At 32.7% G+C, this 21,331-nt stretch overlaps 1 protein-coding gene across 1 annotated transcript in view; it reads left to right on the top strand.

Annotated features, from left to right (window-relative positions):
- The window catches only part of NBEA (neurobeachin), a 640,668-nt gene that overhangs the window by 219,155 nt on the left and 400,182 nt on the right, over positions 1–21,331 (top strand). Inside the window, 5 exon segments of the mRNA XM_007464249.1 lie at positions 1,099–1,279; positions 3,398–3,528; positions 6,952–7,059; positions 10,915–11,083; positions 12,580–12,675. Coding sequence (XP_007464311.1) covers positions 1,099–1,279; positions 3,398–3,528; positions 6,952–7,059; positions 10,915–11,083; positions 12,580–12,675 — 685 coding nt within the window.

Genomic DNA, 21,331 nt, shown 5'->3' with positions numbered 1-21,331 from the left:
CTGCTGACATTTCCATGTTAATGTGAGTAGGGATATGTCTAGGTAGAATGATGGGTATAAATAATGTCAAATGGAGCATTAAATAGGAGCAGATACCTATGATATATGCTTACCTTGTAGTTGAATTTATCATTTGGTGCAGAAGTAAGGTTAATCCATATGGCTAGTGTGCCCATTTTCAGAAAATTTAAACAGTAGTACGTTTTATTTGTAAAGCATTCCTTACTTTTCTCTGATTTTGAGGCACTGAGAAAATGAGGTCTAGTCATAATGAACCAAAATAATTTAAATGTTATGTAATGCACAATGAAAAATAAAATGAGATGTTGCTATTGCTTACAAAATACAGAATTATACATCTTACGAAACACAATGCTTTGTACCATTCCCTTTCAAAGCAGGAAATTATATTTTACCATAGACAATAGTGTAGTGAAAGTACAGTTTCACCAGTCTAGAATGCTACTGATTCTTCTTATTGCTAGTGTCACAAATTAATATCAGTAGAGGAATTATTGATCTTGAGTATTTTTACCCTAGATTTTTATTGTTCATATAAGATACCTAGTGGTTTCACTTTATTCTGAAATGGATAAGAAAGTGTCATAATTTGACAGTTGTCTCCCTTTGATGTCAAATGAAAGTGCCACATATCTTTCCTATTGCTCATCATACATTTTATGGGAAAGAAAAATTAGCACGTATATTTTTATAAATGAGAATGAGGATTTTAGGAAAGAAATATGAGTTTTATGTCTTTGTTAACTAATAAAGTAGAACAGAACTAGTATAAATATATACATGTGATTACTTCTAAATATCTTTATGAAATGATCTTGTTTGGAATGTAGTTTTTACAAGTAATGATATTGAAATCTAACATTGATTTTAAAAATAGATTTTTCCTTTATTTAAAGATAATTCATAGGTAAGCTAATTAAATTTGATAACTGGCTCTTGTGATATATGGAATTAGTTTATGATTTATAACTTGTTTTGTTTACAAAATAACTAAACTACTGTTAACCTGCAGTATGTATGTACATGTATTATATTTCCAAATTTTAAGCAAGATTTAAATCTTCTACTTTTTTAAAGACGGAATTGGAAAATATTGAAGTGACACAAGGCATGTCAGCTGAGACAGCAGTAACTTTCCTCAGTCGATTGATGGCTATGGTTGATGTACTTGTATTTGCCAGCTCTCTAAATTTTAGTGAGATTGAAGCTGAAAAAAACATGTCTTCTGGTGGTTTAATGCGACAGTGCCTAAGGCTAGGTAAGTCTGTTAAGAATAACGGTGCATGTTAAATAATTACAGATTACTTTTTGATACTCTGTGATACATAAAGTATTAATGATACAATTTGATGATTATGTAATGTAGAGATGATTTTGTAATTCTTCAGAATTACTAAATTAAAAAATTATAATATCTTCACATTGGAGATTTCATGGAATTGATCTTTAATGGATTCTAATTTGAAATAAAGTCAGATATATTTTGAGTTGTTTCAGAATCAGTTGGACAATAACCTTTTTCACTGAAGTGATTTTAATGTAAATCTATTTATGAATCCTTATTTTTGGTAAACTAATACAGAGGGTAGTTGTCCTAGACCCACAAATGTATCAGAAAACCAACGACTAGTTTTATACACATAATGCTAAAGGATAAAATTGACCATGCCAATCTCACTGTTTCTCAGAATGCACAGTTAACATTAATAAACATTAGTGTACCTAATAACACTAATAAATATTAACACTAATAAGCATTACTATACCTATGATTTTTTTTGCCGCTATCTTGTGTTACAAATAAAATTTAGTCCTGAAAACTCTTAGTACATTTAGACCAGCTCCTTAGGCAGGAATCATTCTTACATCTCTTACCTTTTTTTAAAGGGAAAAATTATTTATATTATTTAGTCTTTACAGGGGACCAGACAACTATTGTTTTCAGACCAAAATGGCTACTATTTTCATACTTGCCTTAAAGTGTGAACAGGGAGGACATGAGAAAGTAAGGTATTTGATAGGGAGGATGTTCTTAATATGTATTCTTTTTATCCATAATTTTAAAAATCTTGTAAAAAAAAAAAAATATATATATATATATATATATAAATATAGTTGCAGGGGAGAAGTTGTTTCTAATCCAAGGACGGAATAAGAACCTGATTTAAGAATGGTGGAATAAATGTACTTTTTAAATGTTGTTTTGTATTTTTGTATTTTCCTGAGAGGAGTCATTTCATCTCCATTATAAGGGAAAGATTGACCACATGGAGATCTCTCTGTCAGCCAAGAGGTGTGGAATAATTACTGTGGGCCATCATGGACATTTCCATTGATATTTAACAATAGCTTACAGGTTGAACTTTGTTAGAAAGAGAAATATTTTTTTAAATGCCCGGCTATCTTGAAAACTGCATTTATTTGGTTATCCTGAACTTTTATTTCTGAATATATTCCAAAGCTTTACTGCTGATTTCATTTTTATCCTGATAATTCTTAGCAGATTTGTTTTTTTTATCATCCACAGGAAAGTTTTATAAGTGAATAATAAGCAAACAATTATATGTATGTGCTGTTTACTGTTATAAGCACTTTTCATATATTGATTCAGTTAGTCCTCATAACAGTCCTCTCAGGAAGTTACTGTGTTTATACTCATTTTACCATGAGGAGACTGAGGCACAGATAGTTTAAGCAGCTGGCCCAAGATCACACAGCCCATAAGTGGCAGAGCCAGGATTCAAACTTAGGTGGCCTGATTCCAAAATCTGTAGTGTTTATTACTATGCTTTACTGCTTCTTAAAATAAGTAAGTGAATAGACAGAATGTACTTATTGAATGCTTGTTGACAAAGGTGATGTTCCCACCACGAAAACAGGTAGATATTGGGACTTGTGAGGCTTGACTATATGGATGTACTCTGTTGCTGCCTGAAATGGGGAGCTGTGCTCTATATAGTCACCAAGATAGTCAACTTAAGGGCAGAAGACTTATTATTTTAAAAATCATCAAATATGAATAAGTTTTTAAAAAATTTTAATTGATCCATAAATTTCAGAATTTTGAAGGTTGGAAGGGGATAGAATAAGGAAGGATATATTGGGAGCTTCAAAGACCCTGTAGTATTCTGTTTCTTCAGCTGGTTGGTAGTTTATGGGTAATTTGTTTTTATTTTTTAACTACATGAATGTTTTATGTATACTTTTCATTATCATGTTTCCTAATTTAAAACAATATTTATTGATCTGGTTGATTTTAATAATAATAATGGGATGGAGAAAGTGGAAAGAAAGAAAAAATAGAACCAAGCAATTTTTTAAAACATGTCAAAGTCAGCAATTTACCTCAATAATATGCTTTCACTTTTAAAAATAGTTTGCTGTGTTGCTGTGAGAAACTGTTTAGAATGTCGGCAGAGACAGAGAGACAGGGGGAACAAACCTTCACATGCAAGCAGTAAACCTCAGGAAGCTCCCCAAGGTGTGACTGCCACAGCAGCTTCCAAGGTAATTAAACATCTTCTATGTTAAATACAATGTACCTTAAAAAATTTTTTTTAAGTTCATGAGAACAAAGTGACATGGTATTGCTTGATAATCAGGCAGATGGAGGCTCTGGTCCTGGCTTCTCTTCTTCAGAATTGTATTATCAGGATTAGTTAACCTCTCTGAGACTGGTAATTTTTGGTTACTCAATGAAGATACTAATAATTTCTACCTCGTAGGGTTCTTATAAGGATTATATCAGTTCATAGCACTGAAAAGTTCTTAATTATGACTATTTTTAATAGTTACATATATTTTCACATAGTTCAGTATATGAATAATGAGCTTTTTAAATGGATATGCTTTTAGGGATAGAATTCCCATGATAGTCAACAAAAATATATTGAATGCCCATGAAATGAATGAACGGTGTACAGTATTTCGGAATGCAGCAGTGATTCTCATTCTAAATTAGCTCTATTTATTGTATGTTCAACTGACCATTTGCATCACTTCAGACTTTCAGTAACGTGACTTTAGGTCCTGCATGCTTGACTGTTGCTTACTTCAGCTACAACTTGGAATCCCTTACTCTTGCTTTTACTATTTTATCTTGTTTATTTATTACTATTTTATTTTAGTCACACTGTAGACTTCATGCAGTTCATCAGAATTTGTTTTAACCTTTAGACTTACGCATAGCTTCCCCTTTCTTGAAATGTCCATCCTTATTATTCACCCCAGTGATTCTGTTCCACTCTTTTTTTTTTTTTTTTTTTTTGCGGTACGCGGGCCTCTCACTGTTGTGGCCTCTCCTGCTGCGGAGCAACAGGCTCCGGATGCGCAGCCTCAACAGCCATGGCTCACGGGCCCAGTCGCTCCGCGGCATATGGGATCTTCCCGGGCCGGGGCACGAACCCGTGTCCCCTGCATCAGCAGGCAGACTCTCATCCACTGCGCCACCAGGGAAGCCCCTGTTCCACTCTTGACTTTAGCTTAAGTTCAACTCTCTGAGGAAAATGTTTTCTAATACCTTCACTGCCAACCTAGTCTAGGGGAAGTTCCTCTGTTTGATATTTTCATAAAACCTGGCATGTCTCTTGTCACTCACGGTACTTGTAATTAGATGTTTGATACTGAAACAATGAAGGCTCAATAAATGAAGGCATGAAGTAAAAGTTTAATTCATTTAAAAAGTTCTGTGGTTCAAACTTTTGCAGTTTTCAGGCAGAACAGCCACACATTTAGTCTATCTGTAGTGTAGCGTCTTTCTTTTTCACTACTGTTAGAGACACATTCCTAAAATAATTAGACCATGTATTATTTTATTGCTGACAAGTCTCCACAAAGCTCTTCATTGCTTAGAAAATTAAATAGAAACATATCAGCAGTCATGCTTCATGTTATTTGTGTAGGCACAGGGGACTGTATGTTACTTGAGGCCATGTTCGTATCATACATCTTTGTAATTACAGAGCGTATATCGCACGGCACAAACTCCAGAATCAAACAGTTCTGAGTTTGTATCCTGGCTCTACCACTTACTGGCTTTATGAACCAAGACACATTCCTTAGTCTCTTGTGCCTCAGTTTTTCATTTTAAAGACTGGAAGACAGTTTTCCAGTCTTTAAAATGAATATGTATGTATATACATACATGCATATATATATATATATATGTATGTATGTATAAGGTGTTTGTATGAATTAAATAAAAAGCAATAATGCGTTAAAGTACTTAGTAATTCCAGAAATGCAGTGAACATTCAATTAATACTAATTTCCTTCCTCTCTCTAGGAGTTAGCCATTCAATATATATATCATGAAATGAATAAATAAGTTAGTATTTTTGAGAGCTTAGATCTTAAAGATGTCTGTACTTAATTCAGAAGATAATAGGGAACATTTCAAGCCTGTCAAGCCAAGTAGTACACTGATTGTAGAACATGGACAAAAAAGCGCAGTGAGAGGGAAATCCATAGTAATTTAGTTGAGCTAGTCAGTGTCTCTCTAGCAAGAACCTTGGCAATGAAAGATGGATTATAAGTGATGGATATAGAAATATTAGGGAAAAGTTGAATTGGTAAGAAAACACGTTTCAGAATAGAGAATCAATGGAGAGAGTTGGGGTTTTTTTTCTTCCCTATTTTTATTCATTTTTAATGTGGCACTTGAGTAAGTAAACCTTAGTTAATTTTGGTGTGTTACTAACCTGAGTGAACTTGTATTAGCCACATGGTTTCTTTGCACCTCATTTTTTATACTTTCTAAAAAGGAGCAGTAATACAAGCTTTTCCTATAAAAATGTCTCAAATTAGATTATGGACATAGAAGTACTTTGTAAACTGTAAAATAGTATATAAATTAAAATATATACAAAGTTTTCATCTATGCTATGAATAGTATATTATTTCTTTAATCTTTCTCTGATAAAGATTATTAGCCTATTTTTACATATTAAAGCTGAGGTTCTGAGAGGTTAAGTATCTAACCTAAGGTTATATGGCTGGTTAGTCTTGGAATTGTAATGGAAGCCAAATAATTATCAACCTTCAAATACCATACTCTTTTCACTATTCTGTGCTGCAAAGGAGTCAGTCATCTTAAGAGTGAAATAGAATAAATAATTGAGGTTTACAGAGAAACAGAAGGAGACTTATTTATTATTAATTAGTTAGAGTAACAGGTTACTTTATATGCAGGAATTGTATTTGGTACTTTACATATATAATCTAATCCACACAATTCTTAACATATTATGTAAGTGAAAAAGTACTAGATTGAGTTTCAGGGATCTTTGCTGTCTTGCAAGTTTGCTATGTGACATGTTACCTAAAATGTGTGGATTTTTGTGTCTTCAGCTATAAAAGGGATTTTGGTGGTAATGATCTTTAATGTCTTCCAGCTTTAATATTAACGCCACGACTAAAGTTTTTTTTGCTCACCTTTCTAACATTTTGTACATCATGAAATGCTTTCACATATGAAATCTCATGTAATAATGTAACGTAATAATTTCATACATTATAAAAGCATGATGGATAAATGAACGCGATGACTTAAAGAGACTAATTAACTAGAGGTAGGGAATGTGAGGCTCAGAAAAATTTACTAACAAGCTTGAGGTCACATAGCAGAGATTTGAGCCCAGAGTATAAGATTAATATTTTTTTTATGCCATAATCTTCTAGCCTTTCTTTGTCTATAGCGGTAGCTATGCTGATAAAGAATAAGAACACTAGTAAGCGAAACCATGACAAGAGTAGAAGAGAACAGAAAAAGTGCCTTGTAATAACATATTGTTGTCAATAAATGTTCACTGAAGAGAGGAGGTAAAGAATGTGGCCAGTTTAATGACTAAATTAAAGGTATTAGAAATTATATTGCTATATAAGTTTCTGTATTATACTATTTTTTCACAATTCTCTCTCTTTCTTTTTAAGACTCCACTAGAGAATGTTCCAGGTAACCTTTCTCCGATTAAGGATCCTGATAGACTTCTTCAGGATGTTGATATCAATCGCCTTCGTGCAGTTGTCTTTCGGGATGTGGTAAGTTATGCCTGCTTGATTTCCCAGGAAAAAACTTTCCACTGTCATTTGTGTAAAATAATTTAAATTTTATAAGAAAGCTGCATATTAAAACTAAATGTCCTAGTGTCAGGGATTGTAGATATATAACATGCTTCTGTTTGTAAAAAGGATGAGCTTAGCTTTATCTGAAAACTTATTGATATGTTATTTTTTTCAATGATGTTAAATTTTTATTTAATTTTTGTATGGATACTAAGAATAGGGATAACTTTGAAAATTATAGTTGACTTTATCTTGAATTACCTACTTCTGTCTTTTAGTATTCCTTGCTCCATCTCTAGGTTCTGAATATTTTGCTAATATCAATGTTCCTTGTATTATGGATAAAAGGGATTAATTCATTAAGGTGTTACTGGCAGTTACATTTGGGGGGCAATTACTTTTGAGATAAGAATCTGCATTTTAAAATATAGATATCAATGGGAATTTGAGTTAGAAAGGTTGCTTAATAAAGCTTATTGAAAAGATGGCTTAAGGAAACGGTTTCATGGAACCCTCCAATTATATGATCACTTATTCAAAGTAAGGATGGATAAGATTGGCCTTTCCACAAATTGTATAGAAACATACACAGCATTTCACAGCAGACCCAATATTGGCAATACTCCTTAGTATAGTTGCTATTTATCAGCCATTTTGGATTCTATTTTTCTTATTTTAATTGATGATTTATGAAACATAGAAGGAAGTTTATGTTTTAAGTTTACATTTAATAATAAATTGGATAGAGTACTTTGTACTTGAGAAAGTGTTTAAAATATATTTAAGTCATACAGCATAATACTGCATGGTAGGAATATATGATAGAAAAATTCTCACTCTTTAATATATATCAGTGCTTATAAATCACTAAGAAAATTACAACCATACCAACAGAAAAATAGGCAATGGATGTAAAATATGAAAATAAGGGTAACAAACATATGATTTAAAAGTCAGTATAACCAGCAGTCAAAGAAATGGAAATTTAAAACAAGAGTGAGATAAATATTTTACCATTAAATAAACTAAAAATTTTAAATAATAGTACTTGTCATTACAAGGATGCATTGAAACATGCTCTGTGACTTATCACTGGTAGGAATAGAAGTTGAATAAACTTTTTGGAAAGCTCTTTACCAACATGTGTTAAAACTCTTATAAATATGGATGCTATTACCCAGTGGTTCTCCTTAAGCTATTTAAGCCCATGTGCTCATGAGAGTTGCCTTCAGGAAAATTGATAACATTGTAAATATCCAATATAGAGCTTAATAAATCATAGTATATTCATTTAACAAGAAACTGTGCAGCTATTAACATCATATTTTTGAGGGAAACTTAGTGACATGTAAAATGCTCATGATATATTTTAAGGGAAAGCAGCAGTATGCAAAAATACTTATACTATGCAAATATTGCATTTGTATGCCAAGTGTACATACATGCACATGTTCACCTTTTTTTTTTAAAAAAGTCTGGAAAAAAGTACCCAAGTGCTACCAATGATTATCTCTCGGTAAACAGTTTTTATTTTGAACTTTTTTTGTATTTTTATATTTTCTGTAGTAAATCTGTATTGCTTTTATAGTTAATAAAAAATAAAGGAATTTTTAAAAATAGGAGATAAAACATATAATAGTATAAAAATCATGCTGTTAGAAACTCTATAATCTGGACTTGGGAAAAAAATTACTAACAGTTTAACCATTTAGAAATGCAAATTATTCATCCTGAAAAAAAACATGTTGTGGAAAGATTTTTTTTTTTTTAATGACAGATGATTTAAACATGGAGTATGTTTTCATCTCCAAGAGACCCATTCGAACCTAACATAGAAGGGGTTTATGTTAAGTGTGACATTGCATTTAAATTGTTAGTAAATTCTGAATCAGGTTATTGTGGTGGATTATCATAATTTTTCTAGTATCTATAGATGTTTTGTAACTATACTGGATAACCCAACAGTGGTGCTTATTAGCTTTCTTCCTGAAGGAAGGGAATTAGTGTTCCCAGGTGTACCTTGCAAACATCATGGAGGTAACATAATTTGTGTTCATTGAGTTTATACTGTGTATCAGACACTTAGTATATATTACCTCAGCTTTCAGTAAAAGGTTAAGAGAAAGCTAAGACTCAAAAACATTAAGATCACACAGCTAGTGTGAGGTAGAGTCAGAATCTGAAGGTAGATCTTTGCAAAGCACTCTCTTTTTTACCACCATATTTCGTAAATTCTAAGGTACACTCTTATTTTCATTTTAAATAATCTCCAAAATTTGGAAGTGTTTTACAATTGCTATATTTTAGTCAATTGTAGAAATTATAGTAAGATTTCTACTTAACTTTTGAAATTTTTATGAATCAATAGTCATTTTTAGTTGCCTTAATTTCAAAACCACATGAGATAAAAAAAATTAGGTCTTTAAGGAAAAATTATATATATAAAAGCTGTCTGTTACCCACAGAGTATGAAATACTAAATTCATAATATTTCAGAACAAATTTAATCTAGTTTGGTCATTTTCTGTGTTACCTGTACTAATTCTGTTTCATAGTATTAAATCATCAGTAAATATTTCTCATCATCTTTTTTTTCTAACAAATGCACATAAATTTTGAATCTTGCTCACATTGTGCCTAAATGAAGTAGTAATGTAAAGTGCCTGTTTATGGAGTTACTAGACTTTAATGCATGTTTGTTTTCCTTATTTCTATGTTATCTATGGGCCAAAGGTAATTACTTGCAGTTTTGGCTTGAGTATCACTTTTAACCTAGCTTAGAAGAAAGGCTTAATAACCATCTATATATGATTACTTGGATATAATCTAATCTGGAAATAGTATTAGAGGTCATTTAAATTTTCCCATTAACAGTTTTTTCCTATACGATGATTATCTAGGCTTTTTGGACAGAGCTCTCAAGGTTATATGGCTCTTTATATTTTTGCAAAGCATACTTATTTTAAAGTTATCTTCTCTATTAGACAGCAATCTGCTTTTCTAAAACTGTTATCTCTTTATCCTAACTTGGTCAGTCTCTTTCAGACCTTTTACCACGTTGCTGCTCTCCTCTGGAAAAATTTCATTTTGTTATTGAGCTTTTGAAATTGGGAGCCTCAAATATTGGCTCCCAATTCTGCACTGGAAAAATGACCTCATTTTTCCAGAGGAGAATAGTGGTGCTGTTACTTCTTTTTATCTGTTTATGTGTCAAACATTGCGTTAGCTTTTTCTTAAGCTGCCATATCACACTTTTAGGTCATATTGAACTTGCAAAAAATTCATGCTTTATGCTCCCCCATTTTTATACCTCCCCTATTTTACTCATATTGTTTCCAGCTCAGGTAGTGGTATGTTAGAATTGTATATGTATTCCAATTGTAATTTTATTCTGTTAATTTTTTTTCAGTTACTTGAAAGTATATTTGAAACTCTTTTTTTTTTTTTAATTCAGATGTTAAATTATTCTTTTCAGGCTTGTGCTATCTGCATATCTTATAAATATGCATTCTCTGTTGTTATGGAAGTAGTGGATACTAGTAGTGGAGAGGACAAAGAATAAAATTTTGTGGCATATTCAGCAAAATCTTAACATTCTCATTTTTTGAAATTACGTTTCAACCTGTAAATCAGATGATATATTTATGGAGTTTTTTATCTATACTTAGATGATACTTATTAAATAGCAATGTATACTTAGCAAGTTTTAGTAAAAGTTAAATGTCATATTTTGCCTCCATAAAGAAGATGAAACAACAATAGTTTCTTGTACTCTAAGAACTTATACTTTAAAAGTTTTGAGTGTCAACACTGCCTTTTCATTTTATGCAGGATGATAGCAAGCAGGCACAGTTCTTAGCTCTAGCTGTTGTTTACTTCATTTCGGTTCTGATGGTTTCCAAGTATCGTGACATTTTAGAACCCCAGCGAGAGACTGCAAGAACTGGAAGCCAACCAGGTAGAAACATCAGACAAGAAATAAATTCACCAACAAGTACAGGTACTTAATATTTGTCTAATTATTTGAATTTTCATCATCATTTATCTCCTTTTTATTTCATTTTACATCTAGATTTAAACTGGTTCTATTCATAATCACCTCAAGTATTTATAAGTAAGTGGTATATAAATGCCAATTTAATATTCTTTAATTACACAAAAATGTAGAATGATATTCCCTGTATTCTCATTTTATCAGTTTTGGTTTTAATTTTTCTAATTATTAATACAAATCATTTATACTACTGTTTAATATGCAGATAACTCATATATTTTAAATGTATAATTTTAAACGTTATAAACATATGAAAGTAGGAGGTCCTTATAGAGTAGTTCAATATCAACAATAAGCCAAAATGTAAATCTTTATACCCAAGTTCAAAGATAGCATCCCTCTTTCTTTCCTTCTTTCTTTCTTTCTTCCTTTCTTTCTTTCTTTCTTTCTTTCTTTCTTTCTTTCTTTCTTTCTTTCTTTCATTGTGTATAGTTATTTCAGTATCTAAATATTCTGTCAGAGATTTATAATAAACAATCATACATTCTAAACTTTATACCAAAGTTGCTTCAACTAAAATCAAAGACTTCTAGACATCAGTGAACCATTTTGGATCATGTTGTCTTTCTCATCTATAGAAGATGCTCATGTTGTAGTAGTTCGTGCACTATCAGCTTTATCTACTCTGCCTGGAAATGATAAACACATTTTCTGGCAACTAATATTTTAATATCATGGGGAGCCTTTTATAAATTGCATTTCTTGCCAGGTGTTTACATCAAGGTTGTTTCTCTGTTGTTTGCAGTGTGACCTTAGTAACCCAGTGGTTATCTCATGTACCACTGGATTAATTTGTAATAGAAATTATCTTTCCTAAATAAATACATATGGTATACAAATTAAATGAATATTTTTAAAAGTGAGTATAAATTAGTGGTCAAATCTCTGCATTTTGTTTTCCATATTCATATCATATCTCATTTACTTTTTATCGCTGTTGTGGAAATACTGATTATATTTAACTATAATTCTTTGCTGTTGCATGCTGTATTTATTTTTAGTACATAAACATGATATTTCTTTGTAGTATACTTTTACTTTTAACTTTATTCTTCAAATTAAATGTTATCCTACCATTGCAGTTTATGTCTTTTGACCATTTAAAACCCTGAGACTCTATATGTTAATCAACTCTTTCTTCATTTTTAATACATGCATAACAGTCATATATGTATAAAGCAAGCAATATTTTAGTGAACCTTCCAGTTCTGATTCTCTTCTGTTTGTATGTCTCTGTGTATGTTGCTAAAATTACTCTACTTAACGAGTATATTATTTCCTTTCTCTTAATACATAACTTCTTTCCTTCCTCCAGAGATGTGGTCTGTATTACTAGTACGTTTGCATGTTGTAGTGATATAGAATTGTCTTGGATCTTCAGTGGACCATGTTGCAGGTTGTTACATGCTGGCTCAAATTTGATTCCATAATTTTCTCCACAGTTGTGGTCATACCATCTATCCCTCATCCAAGTTTGAACCATGGATTCCTTGCCAAGTTAATTCCTGAGCAGAGCTTTGCCCACTCATTTTACAAAGGTAATATTAACCTCATCTCCTGACCTGTTTGGATATTCTTAAATTTCATAAATTGTTATACAATAACCATCCATAATCTAATTGTTTATAAACAATCATAAACCTCAGGTTTCAAGAAGATATAATATGTTGTATTTATACCTGGCTATTGAGAGCAAAATATAGTTTTTATATTTATATTCCATTATATTTCCTTAAGTATCATCTGCAAATTAAGGCTGCCTAATTATATGTATAATAATATGCACAGTGGTGGCATTCACTGGAGATTGCAGAAGAGTCACGTCTTATTAGTGGGACTAAATTAGCCCTAAAATGAAGGCTACTGTGTAATGACAACAAAAAAGTTGAAAAAAACAAGCCTCGAAAGCATCAAACTGATAAGTTATTTAATTTTCTGTCAGAACAAAATTCCAACTCTTTTTAAAGGAATACAAAAATTTCGTCACCAAACAATGTAAAATTCAACATCAAACATCTAATAAAAAATCATTAAATGTGCAAAGAAGCAAGAAAATGTGATGCTTAAGCAGAAGAAAAAAATCAGTCAATAGAAACAGATTCAGAAAGGATAGATATAGCAGAATCGTCAGATAAGGGCATTCCAACATCTATTATAAACATGTTCAAGATGTTTTTCAATTTAAAGGAAAAAGTGAACATAATGTGAAGAAAAATGGAAGATTTTTGTAAAAGAACCAATTTGCAGTCTTAGAGATGAAAAATAAAATAGCCAAAATGATGTCTCTGGGTAAGATTAACATGAGATTAGTCTGTGCAGAACACAGGTAAGCCAAACTATGCCCCGCCCCGCAGGATATTCCCATGTACACACCCTGCATAATTCCTGGGACAGTGAATATGATAGATTTTACTATTGTGACAGGGTTATGTTATATATGTTAGCACGGTTGCTTTTTTTTTTTTTTTTTTGGCTTAAAACAGAAATGTATTCTCTCATAGTTTTGGAGGCTAGAAGTCCAAAATCAAAGTGTCAGCAGGGCCGTGCTCTCCCTGAGGGCTCTACAGGAGGATCCTTCCTTGTTTCTTCCTAGCTTATGGTGGGTGCTGGCAATCCTCAGCTTTCCTTGGCTTGTGTGAGCATCAACTCCAATCTCTGTCTCCATCTTCACATGACCATCTTCTCTCTGTGCCTGTGTCCAGATTTCCTTCTTTTTGTAAGAATACCAGTCATATTGGACATGGGCCCCACTCTAATCCAGTTTGACCTCATTTTCACTTGATTATATCTGCAAAGGCCCTATTTCCAAATAAGGTCATATTCACAGGTTTTGGGGGGACATGAATTTGGAGGGAACATTATTCAATCCATTGTAACTACTCAAGGATTGGTTCATTGCTTTGTGGGTCTTTTAGTCTTGTCTTTTTTCTTCTTCTCCTTTGATACTTGATTCACATCTTTTTAGCACAGTTGCTTTTAAGAAAAGGTGATTATACAGGTAGCTCTGACCTAATCACATGAACCCTGTAAAGGCAGAGAGTTTTCTCTGGCTGGTTTGGAAGAGGAAATGAGAGAGCCTCAAAGTGTGAGAAGGATCTGAAATAAAGGAAGTTTTTCATTGCTGAGATGGAGGTGACCATGCAACAAAGACCTGAGATCACCTTGTAGGAGCTGAGAGCACTTCCTGGCAAGGGACTGAATTCTGCCAATAACCAGAATAATTTTAGAGAGGGCCTTGAGCTCCAGATGATACCACTGTTCACTGTACTTCATTCATTGGCTAATGATATGGAAGAACAACTTATAGAACAAATAAAGCAGCAAAGTATTTCTTATTACAACTTGATGAATAGACAAATATTTTTCATAAACGTGCAAACTTTGGACATAATGATGAAATAAAGGAAAAATTCTTTTCAGCTTTATTGCTTACAAAGGCATCTAACTCTGAGTTGTATAAACTAAGAAGGATTAGATTAAATTAGATTAGATTAGATTGGAGTGTCATCTGGAATTTGTTTTGTGTAGAAGTGTGTTCCAAAAGGTTAACTGCAGTGACTAGAATATACTCTGGAGTAGTTAACCTGATTAAGGAGCCTGCATCAGAATATCTATGCACTGCTTTCTTTATCAAGAAAAGTTTACTATGAAACAATTTTAGCTGAACTGCATAATGGTCTTAGTGGTATAATAAAATTTTGATTTACTTTAAGGCCGATGTGGTAAATTTTCTATTCTTTTTTTTTTTTTTTTTTTTTTTTTTTTGGTTGTGGCCTCTCCCGTTGCGGAGCACAGGCTCCAGACACGCAAGCTCAGAGGCCATGGCTCACGGGCCCAGCCGCTCCGCGGCATGTGGGATCCTCCCGGACCGGGGCACGAACCCGTGTCCCCTGCATCGGCAGGCGGACTCTCAACCACTGCACTGCCAGGGAAGCTGCTCTCTTCTTTTAATTATATGATAATATGGAAGGTGGTAGTAAGTAACTGTTACTGCGTGCTCTCATGCAGTGGTTATTGAGAGGAAAAGTTCTGTTGATGATGTTGGATATACAAAGTCAATGCTTAGTGCCTTTACAGAATAAGAAACCAATTTCATTCCACTCTTTAAAAATTAGGAGAACTGGCCTCTTTGTCAGACATATAAACTGTGTTAAATGAACTTAGTACTTCCAAGCAGGAAAGGATTGCATCATGTATTTTTAGTGTCAGAAAAGATGAAAGAACAAAAATAAAAGTTAGAATGTTGGAAGTACACAGTTTCTATGACATCTTGCATAATTTAGTGAAAATTATTCTAATATTATTTATTATATAATAGTTATTAATGAAGTATCTCTATCTTAAGAATGATCTTGATTTTGCTCATCTTGAAAAGTTATCTCCTATCATTTTATGTATTTGATAGAATGTCTTGTATTTTATTTTACATTAAAAGGAGATTCGTATATACAAAATTTATGGATCTGGAATCTATTTCTTTCATTGAAATATAATTTATGTTTGATTATAACTATATGGGATAAATTATTGGAAATGAGTATTGATGAACATTGAGGGTATATTTTGAAGATACAGCATTTCTAGTTTCTTTTTGGGTAAAAGTATAAAATGAATACATGTTCTGAGCTCTCTGAGTTCTCATTCTATCAGCATAACTCTGTGCCACGGCTTTCTCCACTCTGCGTGTTATTAAAATAAAACAAAAATAGGCTAGCTATATGTTATTCCCATGAGTAGTAGTATTTCCAGTTCTACTTGGATTAGATAAGTTAACAAGCAAAAGTTCATCACATTATAAACTTTAAATATTTATATTCCCAGTATTTGTTCAAAGTGTTTATATAGGCATTTCTTTTGGGGAATCGCTCTTTGCTTAAAACTTTTTGTTTATTTATGTATACTGAAAAAAGTTACAAGTACAGTAACATTTGTCTAGATTGATCACCTATACCCACACTTTCAATCAACAACATGGATAGTTTTTGTATATTTTTTCCCAATTTACCTTTGTTCTGATTATATTCATTGAAATTTAATTTTATGTATATGGAGTCAAATAATACAAGCTTTTATGCTTTTATTTTCTGTTTTGAGAAGAGTGATCTGGACTACTCTTCAACTCCTTCACACTTCACTGCCTTTTTTCACCTCGTTATTGAGCCTTTTAAAAAATTCTGAACTAGCTCTTTGGCCTCTCTCTTCTTCTTAATCTTTGATAGTCCTTCAGCCCTTGGAGTATTGCGTAGTTTCTTCCTTGGACTTCTTGTCTCTAGTCATTTAGTCCAGGGGCCCCCAACTCCCGGGCCACAGACCGGTACTGGTCCGTGGCCTGTTAGGAACTGGGCCACACAGAAGGAGGTGAGGTGAGTGGCAGGCTAGCGAGTGAAGCTTCATCTGCAGCTCTGCTCCCCATTGCTCCCCACCGCTCCCTATCATCGCTCCCCATCGCTCACATTACCACCTGAACCATCCCCCCCACCAACCTTCTGTGGAAAAACTGTCTTCCACGAAACCAGTCCCTGGTGCCAAAAAAGGTTGGGGACCGCTGATTTAGTCTGTTACTGATGACAAGTTTTAAAATAACATTATTATATAAAATAATAAAGTAATGAAATGTAATTTATATTTAATATAATACGTTCATATAATAAATATTTTATAGTATAACAAATATAATAATTTTTCTTTCTAAAAATTTCTAAGGGATTCCTATAGTTTTCAAAACAGTTAAAATGTCTTAACTTATAGTGGCAAGACTACTCTAGTTCTAACTTATCTGGATTACTACAGTCGTCTCCAAAGTGGTTTCCTCGCCTCTTGTCTCGCTGATCTTTATTTGATTTTTTATAGTTTCGCTGCAGTTTATTTTCAAATATAAATGAGATTATGTCTCTTTTTTTTTTTTTTTGCGGTACACAGGCCTCTCACTGTTGTGGCCTCTCCCGTTGCAGAGCACAGGCTCCGGACACGGAGGCCCAGCGGCCATGGCTCACAGGCCCAGCCGCTCCGTGGCATGTGGGATCTTCCCGGACCGGGGTACGAACCCGTGTCCCCTGCATCGGCAGGCAGACTCTCAACCACTGCGCCACCAGGGAAGCCCCTATGTCTCTTTTTGACATAAAAATTTCTCATAACATTTAGAGTAAAATATCACTACCTTCCTAACTTCATCTCATGTGGTTCTTGCATTTGCTCACTACAATGAAACTACCTTTTAGTTCTTTAATCATGCCAAGCACTTTTCTGCCTCGTGATCTTTGTATTTTGTTCCTAGTTTTTGGCTCTCTCTTCTCCCTATTTTTTGTATGACTGGAGAGTACTTATCCTTCAGGTGTCTGGTTAAAGGCCACCTCCTCACAGAGGCTTTCCCTGACTACTATAGCTAAGGAGCTTCCACCCCACAACCACCTTATTTTCTTATCATGGCATCCTCTTTATTTCTCTTCTTGCACTTATACAATTTATTTATTTGTCTATTAGAATGTGTGCTTGAAGAAAGTAATTCCTAATATCTAGCATGGCACTTGGAAGTACATACAGTAAATATTTGTTAAGTAAATGGGTAAGTTATTGAGAAAGCTAAACAATTTTTAAAAAGCTGAATATTGATGGTAGCCATAAAATATATTTTATTAATAAACATACTTAAAACAGAGAAATTTTTATTCATAGCTTGTCCTGGAAGCTGTAGAAGCTTTATGTTAATTTTCCACATTAGGTTTGAAAAGAAGAATGTTAATATGTAGGTGAACTTACAAATAAATATGTTGTATTAGTTTTCCTCTAGCAATTTATTGTCAGGGAAAAGAATTATGTTCACAGGAATTAAAATAATTAAGATATTGTGCCACTTATACGAGAACAGACATATGGCATAAACAGTCTACAAATAGGTAGGAATTTGTATGTGTATTTCATATATAATAAATATAACTTTTCTAATCAAATGGAAGAGGAAGTATTATTTAGCAAATGGTATTGGTATTACCAAATGGGGTAGCCAATTGAAAAAAATAAATTTATATCCTTATTCCATATAACATGCTAAATAAATTCCACATGTATTAAAATTTAAAGCAAAAAAGGAAACTGAACATAATTCAAGAAAATTAAAATTAATATTTATATAATATAGGAAAAGATGTTTTAAATCATAACATCAAGTTGTAAAGATATGACTAAATAAGTTTTATTTATCTACATGTCTGAAAATGTTAACAAAATTAAAAGAAAAAATGCAAAGAGGAAAAAATTTACATTTATGTGATACAAGTTAATCCTTAATAAATAAAGAACTCTTACAGATCAATTAAAAGAATATATCACAATAATGGAAAAAATGTAAAAAATAACAGTTAATAAGAGAAAGGCAATGTAAGTACAAATAAGGGAAATTTATTTAAATCTACTCATAATCAAATACATTTACATTGAAACAAAACTGTACCAAAATTTTCAAATTGGGCAAAATTTTGAAGGGTGAGTATAAATAATGTGCATTTTACATAGAATAAAAATATCCGTGATCCTTGTTCTACTAATTTTACTCTTAGAAATATATATTAAGGGAGCAATGAAAGGTATGCCAATAATTTTTTTACCACTCAGTTTTTATTTATTGCATACTTAGAAATAAAGCTAACATTTATTAAATAAATTGCTACATTCATATAATCAAACACTATGATTTCAGCTTGCACATTTGTTATTTTATCTTGCTTTTGGAGTCATTTTTAATGGACTCGTAATTCATTATATGGGTACATTATAATTTATTTTACGAGTACTCTACACTGTCATTAGTATAATATTTATAGAATTCTTATTGAATACTGATGTCAAATATCCTATATATTTTATCTTATTTATAGCTGAAAATCATGCTCAGTTATCCCTAACAAATATTTTTTTAAAACTTCGACTCTTTAAAATGTCTGTTTTCAGTATTAGTAAGGGTACCAACAAAAGCCTCTCTTTTTTCTTTCATCTTCTAATTTGATATTTTTTCCAACTTACCTTATGATTCATTCATTATGCATTTGCTGAATAAATGAATGGTTTCCTATTACATACTAGGTACTGGAGATACATAATAGTGATCACAAAGTCCCTATGTTTATGAAGCTAACATTCTAGTGAGGAAGATAGACTTTTAGAAACCACACACTTAAATATATAATTGCAAGCTATGTTGTATTCTAAGAAATAAAATTACAGATTATTATGAGAAAGTACAAAAGAAGAAACCTAACCTAATTTGGGGGTTGGGAAAGGCCTTATAGAAGTGATATTTAAGCTTTGAACCAAACAATGAAGTCAGTTAGTTTGGGAAAAAGAATGGGGATAGTGGAAGCACATTTCTGAAAAGGTAGCCACATATTCAGAGAAATTCCTTGGCATATTTTGGGAACATATGTGGGTGGAACATAAGAATCAAGTGAAAGGGAAGCATTCCATGAATTTAGACAGGTAAGCAGGAACCAAATCATGTAGGGCTTGTAAACTATACTAAGGATCTGGTTTTTAAACTAAGCAGAGGAGTGTTATATTAGTGTTCCATTGCTGCCATAACAAAATACCACAGACTTACTGGCCTAAAACAACACAAATTTATTATTTTATAGTTCTATAGATCAGAAGTCTTACATGGATTTCACCAGGCTAAAATCAAGACATCCTCAAGGCTGCATGCCTTTTTGGAGGCTCTTGAGGAGAATCCATTTTCCTTGCCTTTTCCAGCTTCCAGAGGCCACTCATATTCTTGGCTTGTGGCTTTGTTTCTTATTCCTCCATTTTTAAAACCAAGAACTGTGCATCTTTCGGGCTATTCTTCTGTAGTCATATCTTCCTCTGAGCACAGCTAGGAAAGGTTTTCTGCTTTGAAGTTTGATTGAGCCGACCTGGATAATCCAGGCTAGTCTCTTCTCAAAGCCCTTCCATTTGATGTCCTTTTTGCCATGTAAGGTAGTATTCACAGGTTATGGAGATTAGGACGTGGATATCATTGGGAGGGAGGGGAATAATTCTGCCTGCTACAAGTATCATACAATTTTACAAGAGTATTCTGGTTTATAGTTTTACAAGAGTATTCTGAGTACAGTGAGGGAATAGATTAGAGGGGCATTGAGGGTAACTGAATAAACCATCGGAGGCTATTGCTTTCTAGGTAAGAACTGCTATTGCTTATGACTAAGGTGTAGCGACAGTAGAGATTAAACAGGAAGATAAATTAGACATACTTTGGAAGTAAAATTGACAGGATATGGTAATAGATTGGATGTGGGGCATGAGGGTATGAGAAGTTTTCAAAGATAATACCTAGCTGTCTGGTCTGAAGTACCAAGATGATAAGTAATCATTTGTCAAAGCAAGCAAGAACGGAGGTAGATTATTTGAAGAGAATGACCAAGACTTCCATTTTTAGATGTATTAATTTTGAGATGTCTGTGGAAATCTTCTAAGCCTTTGGGGAGCTAAATCAAGCGAATACATTACAGGTGATGGCTTGATAACGTTTCTTAATCCTCACAGCACACATAAGATCTACATTTTTCAAGTGTGGTCCTTGCAGCTTTCAAAGCGTATCTAACTTGTTCAAGATAACATGGAAAACTAGTAAGTTGTGGAGCCAGAATTGAAACCTTTATCAATTTGACTACATTCCCATTATCTTTCTTATGACATATCCTTTTCAGAAAGGAAGGAGAACTACCCAAAGTACCTGAAGGGAGGCGGGGGTAAGAGGTTGTTCTTTTAGGGTGGGAGATACTGATCTGCAGATAAAAGGACCAGAGCTAGGGATGAGAGGTAGAAATTGAAGATAAGTAGAGAGAATAGCCGATAGAGTGGTTGGGCTCTGTGTTTTCTTTTCTCTTTGGAGTTTTGGTTAATTTTTATGCAATTTAACTAATTTGTGTTTAATATAAACAAGATATACAAGTTATATACAGATCTTTATGTTTATTTTAAATTACTGTAATGTGAATTGTTCGCTTAATATTACTATTTGAAAAGCAAATAAGTAATCTTGATGTAATTTTTAGTGCTATACTAACAAGAAGCTATATGTTCCTTTCATGTTATTCCTTATTAAGGTAGTTTGGAAAATAGCAATTTGAGTAATTTAATAGGCAAGAAATATTGAAACACTTCATAAATTATCATAAAACAAGATTTTTGGCGGAAGGAATGTGT

The sequence above is a fragment of the Lipotes vexillifer genome, unplaced genomic scaffold (genome assembly GCF_000442215.2).
Source record: "Lipotes vexillifer unplaced genomic scaffold, Lipotes_vexillifer_v1.1 scaffold120, whole genome shotgun sequence".
Taxonomy (NCBI): Eukaryota; Metazoa; Chordata; class Mammalia; order Artiodactyla; family Lipotidae; genus Lipotes; species Lipotes vexillifer.
This window is presented reverse-complemented; position numbering and strand designations above follow the sequence as displayed.